We start from the raw sequence: 6,797 nt of genomic DNA, 5'->3' as shown, positions 1-6,797 counted from the left end.
GTTTGCACCAGCAAACTGAACGCAGTTTGACAATCACTTTCTAAATGGTGATTTGGTTTCAACAAAACAACAGCTTCTGTGTTTAAAAAAAAAAAAAAAGTATTATTATTGATCTGCATACTATTGGTATAGTTGTTTTCTTTGTAGTCACTTCATAAATGTCTTTTTTGTTGGGGGGAGATATGTGTGCCTTTATTAGCAGAGTCACTATTTGAGGGAGATGAAACGGGAGGAGTGGGTGGCCCCGATGCCAGGCCAGCCGTGCTTCACGGGCTTGTAGGTGATGGAGAACTCACCCAGGTAGTGGCTGATCATCTCCGGCTTGATCTCCACCTGGTTGAAGGTCTTGCCGTTGTAGACGCCCACCTTGCTGCCCACCATCTTGGGCGGGATGATCATATCCCGCAGGTGCGTTTTCAGTACTTCCGGCTTCTCCATGGGCGGAGCCTCCTTCTTGGCCCAGCACACGCGCCTCAGCAGCAAGTGCTGCTTTCGCCTCAGCATTCGGCCGCAGGCCGGGGTTCTACCGCCGCCGCTGGCGTGCACCGCACAGCTGCCTCAGCTACTCGCAGGACATGTCCAGCAGCTGGCCCAGGTCCACACCGCGGTAGGTGAACTTGCAGAAGGTCCACTTCTTCAGCTATACCTCTGCCATCTTGCCGGATACTCAGAAAATGATTACGTAAGTGCCAGAGTCCTTCACATATAGATTTTAACCTAATTCTGCATATGATTTTAATTAGCTGATATGTAATTTTTTTCCCTTCAAAGAAGCCTCAACTTTGAGAAACGGTGAATTACGTGAGGTAAACCTCGTATTTATGTGAGGAAAGCTCTACATTGGCTTTGATTCTCACATTTTAATTAGCTGATGTATTAAAAACAGTATAAGTAATTTTTTCCCTTCCAGGAAACCTCAACTTTGAGTAACGCTGGATTACGTGAGCTAAACCTCGTAATTATGTGAGAAAGGCTAAGTATTGGTTTTGTTTCCCACATTTACATGAGGAAATTGAGGCACAATGTTAATTGTCACAAGGTCGAGTAACTAGCAAGGGACAGGCCAAGATAGAAATCTGTTTCCAGAACTCTTGTGCTTAATGACTAAGAAGCATGCGCAGATGCAAGGGCCAGACAGGAAAACAAGAGATCCATTTGTACCGATAGCATGGAAGATTGACTTAATTTCAGGGAGTTGCGTTTCTTCATAAAAACTTCAGGATTAACCCACCTCACATATTTTCTCCAAAGTTTTAGTTATGTATTGGATTTAAGAATAGACTGAACCTGGGCTCCCCACTGCACAAGATAAAAAACTGAGAGAGACTGGGCACGGTGGCTCATGCCTGTAATCCCAGCACTTTGGGAGACCAAGGTAGGCGGATCACCTGAGGTCAGAAGTTTGAGAACAGACTGGGCAACATGGTGAAACCCTATCTCTACTAAAAATACAAAATCAGCTGGGCGTGGTGGTGGGTGCCTGTAATCCCAGCTACTTGGGAGGTTGAGGCAGGAAAATCGCTGGAACCTGGAGGCGGAGGTTGCAGTGAGCCACGATGGCGCCACTGCACTCCAGCCTGGGCAACAGAGCCAGACTCCGTACCAAAAAAAAAAAAAAAAAAAAGGGGGGGGGGAAGAAAAGGTAAATCAAATGATGTACAGAAGATATTACAACATATAGAAAATAATTAAACATCATCAGTCACTCAAAACACATCCTGGGCTCAACACTCAACATAGTAATGGTAAATATTCGAGGTGATGGACACCCCAGATACCTGATCATTGTCCACTCTGTGCATGGGACCAAATATCACATGTATGCCATAAATATCTAAAATATTATCTATCAAGAAAAAACTTAATGGACACACAAAATAATACATAATGTGGTTCTTAAAATTGGTTTTACTCTATGCTTCTTTACTTTTCTTGTAAAGCCAAGTATTTTTAGATCCAGAGAAATTTTCAACATTTCTAAGAGTAACATTAGCAGTAGATGAGTATTGTAAGTGTGACTGTTTATGTGTGATTTTAAAATGGTTTAAGTAAAGGACTGACATTCAGGTTTTCTGAAATTACATATTTATAAAACTACTCTAGAAAAATTTATGGCGACAATATTGTTTGAGTAGAAAGTCAAAATTTCATTGAATATGAAGTTGGTATAATACTATTACAAGCTGCCTTTATCCATTGAGTTTTGACTGTTATAATCAATTTAAAATGTAACTTTTCTTTTTGGAATTATAATAAATACAATTCTTACTTTAGATAAATCATTTGTCACACTTGTAAGATCACTTCACAGTGAAAAATGTTCTTTCTTTGTCTTCTCTGTTTTTTTACCAGAAGAAATGATGTACTTTTTCAAGTTTTGCTAAGAACTCTTCAATGATAACAAATACTTGATGTTATAAGATTGACATTAAATGCTTAATATTATTAATATATAAAATACTGTGTCATATCTTGTGGAAGAGAGAGAAAAACAGTTTGTGAAAAGATATTGCTTCTTGCATATAACCATATTTCTGCTCCTCAGTAATCTTAATTTCAATGTTGTAAAGCATGTCTTTATTATTATCAAGAAAAGGCATAATCTAGACCCAGAATTTGGTCAGATGACCCTTACCTCAGATTTTCAATCACTGCTCTAGGAAGGCAGATAGATAACTGTTAAAATTTGGATAAAAATGAAATAAACAAAAATATAGTTAAGTATTATGTTTCAGCCAAGGCATATGCAAAGAGATATACAAATCATTTGTAGAAAGATTGGATAGACTCTAAAGAATATTCAAGCCCGGCACGGTGGCTCATGCCTGTAATCCCAGCAATTTGGAAGGCCGAGGCGGGCAGATCACGAGGTCAGGAGATCAAGACCATCCTGGCTAACACGGTGAAACCCCGTTTCTACTAAAATACAAAAAAGAAAAAAAAAAAAAAAATTAGCCAGGGGGGGGGGGGGCCCCTGTAGTCCCAGCTACTCGGAAGGCTGAGGCAGGAGAACGGAGTGAACCCGGGAGGCGGAGCTTGCAGTGAGCCGAGATCGGGCCACTGCACTCCAGCCTGGGCGACAGAGTGAGACTCCATCTCAAAAGAAAAAAAAAAGAATATTCAGCAATATTGTATACTCTGCTGGTTGCTTGATACTCAGATGTAAAGATGTTGATAACAATGGAAAGCAGATAGACAGCGCATGTTTACCTTTCAAAATATATCTGTCATGGAGGTAGCGTGTTCACCTATTGATAAGTTTGCCAGACTTAGCAAATTAAAATACAGGAGACTCAGTTCAAATCAGTTACATTTTAGAAAACAACAAAAGAGTTATATGTGGAATACACTTATTCTAAAATTTTAATCATTGTTTTCTGAAATTGAAATTTAACTGGGTATCCTGTGTTTTATCTGGCAACTGGAACTACCAAGAGGGGTGTATGTATTTATATGTGTGTGTTTGTGTAGTTGGTGTGGGCTGGTCTGTCTTCTATGGGGATTTGTGAAAGATAGAGAAGGTTGGAGTCACCATGTACATAGCATAAAATACATTCAGCCATTCTCGTTAAGTCTAAATTAAAAATAGTTTCCCTTATCCTCTTAAGTGCCTTTTACTAAAAATTATATTGCTTGGGTATCTTAACTATTTCTGCAAGATTGCCTCTTGACTTCAGAAATGAGACAAAATATTTTTTTCTTTATCTTTTTAGAAGAAGGTAGGCAATATAAGGACCAAAGCTAAGAAATACTCATGATGTAAAAAAATGTTATTGACAAACTAAGAAATCAGCAGTTTCAATCTTCAAATCTTCTACTGACTCCATGTTCAATTCAGTCACCTAAAAAATGCATTTCCAAATCAACTTATGATTTTCACTAGTACTGAGGGGAAAAACCCTAGTGCAATGTAAGAAAATTTTAAGGGATTGTTTTAATTTGGCATGCCAAATTTAATGTAACTGAAAATATTCACTAAACATGTTCAGAAATGTCTGGTTAACCCTGAATTAAGAGCAATAGGGTCAACCATAACACATTTTCTAATAATTCTGACTTTAGTTAAGATTCAAACAAGTTTGGCAGAGCATCAATATCAGCCCCAACACAAACTCTGATTTAGAGGTTCTTCATTCTATTTTACAATATTATCTGTGTATCTATGAAGTAGAGATCCAGCATGGCAGACCCTAAATATACAACAAGAGAAAGTGACCGTTGATGAGTCAGTAAATTCTTTTATACATTATTGGCTTGAGGAGCTCTTTCATTCAAGACTTTTCAAATACACACACACACACACACACACACACGCACACACAAAATTTTAGGAGAGTGAAATGTTTTTTACTACATATTTAACATTAGTAATATGCAAATACTAACAACAATTTTATGGGTATTTAATCTGTGCCAACTTTTTGCTAGGCACTTTATATTGACTTAATGTATCCCATATGAAGTAGATAGCATTATAATTTTTTTGTTTTTTTATTTTTGTTTGTTTGTTTGGTTTTGAGACAGAGTCACACTTTGTCGCCCAGGCTGGAGTGTAGTGGCGTGATCTTGGCTCACTGCAACCTTCATCTCCCAGGTTCAAGCAATTCTTCTGCCTCGGCCTCCCAAGTAGTTGGGATTACAGGCATGTGCCACCATGCCTGCCTAATTTTCTTAAATTTTCTTATATTTTTAGTAGACATGGGGTTTTGCCATGTTGGCCAGGCTGATCTGGAACTCCTGGCCTCAAATGATCCACCCACCTCAGCCTCTCAAAGTGCTGCGATGACAGGCATGAGCCACCGTGGTCAGCCTAATTTTATTTTTAACAATGAAGAAAGGGAATCAAAAATTTTGACTGATGTTTCTGTGAAGTCAAAGCCCATGCCCTTAATGTATATTGATACACATGAGTAGAAACTGGCATAACAATTGGAGTATATTCATGAGCGTACCTGTGTTTTCTCTTAAATTATGGATCTCTTTTCCACATAGTTTGGGAGTAGTCCTTTGATATGGGGCTGAGGAAAGAGCAGCAGAGCTCTGTCTCTAAAGTTACTGGCCACTCTCTCTTCATCCTACAGCTCTATCCTCTTTTGACTCCTAACCTTGACACAGCCTTTCTTAGGCTCCTTTTATTTAGATATTGTACTCTTCAGAAATTTGCACTTCATTCTTTCTTCTTTGGTTTTATAAATCCCTCTTAAGAATATGATGTAGTCTTGGTCTTCAGTGATGTAAGACCAATAGATTTATGTTTTGAACTCCATTTTTTTTTTTAGAATAACAAAAAATATTTTACTAAAACATAAGATTTACAGAAGTTTCCAGACAAGCCATACAAAATGGTCACAAGCTTTTTTTGAAGGGGGGAATCTACACTTGACAGCAGTGTTATCAGTGAGGGCTGTGATGNGGGAATCTACACTTGACAGCAATGTTATTAGTGAGGGCTGTGATGTTTGTTTAATGTTCCCATTTTGGTTCAAACAATCAAGCTTGTCCATCTACAGCGTCTAAATAAAGTTAGACTTGGCTAGAGAGCATATTCTAAAGACCTGGTTAGCTGCTTTTAACCAATGCAATTAGATCACCAAAAAAAGGGGAAAAGGAGCCCATAAAATTAAAAATAAAACTACCTCCCCCCTCAAAAAAAATAAAATAAAATAAAGAAAAACACCCACACCCCTGCAGCTAACCTGACAACTACCTTCATTCACAGTGCTTTATACTTAAACCAGGATGGGGGAAATGAATAAAAGCAGGGAGGGGCCACTGCTTTTAAACATTTCACAACAATCCAGATGATACTTCTAGCCTCTGCTCATGCTTTATGACAGTGAATCAGGACAAGACATAGATTTGCTAATGTGCATTTAATCACCAAAGAACTGAAGATGTCTGGGCTTTTTTATTCTGTAATGTTTCTAAGACTTTGTCCATTAAATGCAAACAAAAAGGAGGAAGTCTTGGCAGAACAGGAGAAGTGATGCACACTTGATGATTGGATCAATTTAAATATTATTCATGGCATATAGCCTAGTCCATGCTCTGGCTGTTTCTATGGCTTGGGCTTCGTTGGTCTTCCACTGCTCCGCTACATCATTTGCTAATGGATCATCTGGATTGGGAGCACTTGGCAAGGCCTGGATCAATAGCAGAACTGTGCGGATCTGCAGTGCTGGGGACCACTTATCTTTCAAAATATCTAAACATATTCTTCCCAACTTGTCTACATTAGGATGATAAATTTTGGTCATGAAACGTACTTTAGGGGCTGCCATTGGGTATTCTTCAAGAAGGAATAGTTCAAGTTTAAAAGTCCCTCCCTCAAAGGGGGAATCTTGAGGGCCAGCAATGACCACATGAAAATAACGGGCATTGCTCTCATCTGGTTCTGCTTTGATGCCAGGAACTGGTTCTGCCAGCAAACGCTGGGTTTCCTTGATGATCCTGCGGGGCAGCCTGGCCATCTTGTCAGAACCCAAGTTCGGCCTCTTGAACTCCACTTCTTTCCAGAGTTCCATATGTGTAGGCCAAATGAAATCCTCTGAATATCCCATATGCATTTTATTTTATTTTTTCATAGGTTATTGGGGTACAGGTAGCATTTGGTTACATGAGTAAGTTCTTTAGTGGTGCTTTGCGAGATTTAGGTGCACTCATCACTCAAGCAGTATACACTGCACCCTATTTGTAGTCTTTGATCCCTCATCCCTGTCTCACCCTTCCCCCCAAGTCCCCAAAGTTCACTATATTATTCTTATGCCTTTGAGTTCTCATGACTTAGCTCACTTATC

At 39.1% G+C, this 6,797-nt stretch overlaps 1 protein-coding gene and 1 pseudogene across 1 annotated transcript; both read right to left on the bottom strand.

The window, feature by feature from the left end:
• Nucleotides 1–207: 207 nt before the first annotated feature.
• Nucleotides 208–655, bottom strand: LOC108540031 (40S ribosomal protein S15 pseudogene; annotated as a pseudogene).
• Nucleotides 656–5,983: 5,328 nt separating this feature from the next.
• LOC108540037 (ubiquitin-conjugating enzyme E2 N-like) lies at nt 5,984–6,488 on the bottom strand. The gene has a single exon (XM_017889027.1). It carries the CDS (start codon nt 6,468–6,470, stop codon nt 6,012–6,014), a length of 459 nt encoding a protein of 152 aa, XP_017744516.1. The 5' UTR covers nt 6,471–6,488; the 3' UTR covers nt 5,984–6,011.
• Nucleotides 6,489–6,797: the final 309 nt, after the last annotated feature.

Source organism: Rhinopithecus bieti, unplaced genomic scaffold (genome assembly GCF_001698545.2).
Source record: "Rhinopithecus bieti isolate Rb0 unplaced genomic scaffold, ASM169854v2 scaffold_15850, whole genome shotgun sequence".
In the NCBI taxonomy this organism is placed as follows: Eukaryota; Metazoa; Chordata; class Mammalia; order Primates; family Cercopithecidae; genus Rhinopithecus; species Rhinopithecus bieti.
Note: the sequence above shows the minus strand (reverse complement) of the source record. Positions and strands in the feature narration are given on the sequence as shown.

Bases quoted from the DNA above. Each gene is read 5' to 3' on its own strand.
- LOC108540037 (XM_017889027.1), bottom strand. From the start codon at position 6,470: ATGGCCAGGCTGCCCCGCAGGATCATCAAGGAAACCCAGCGTTTGCTG.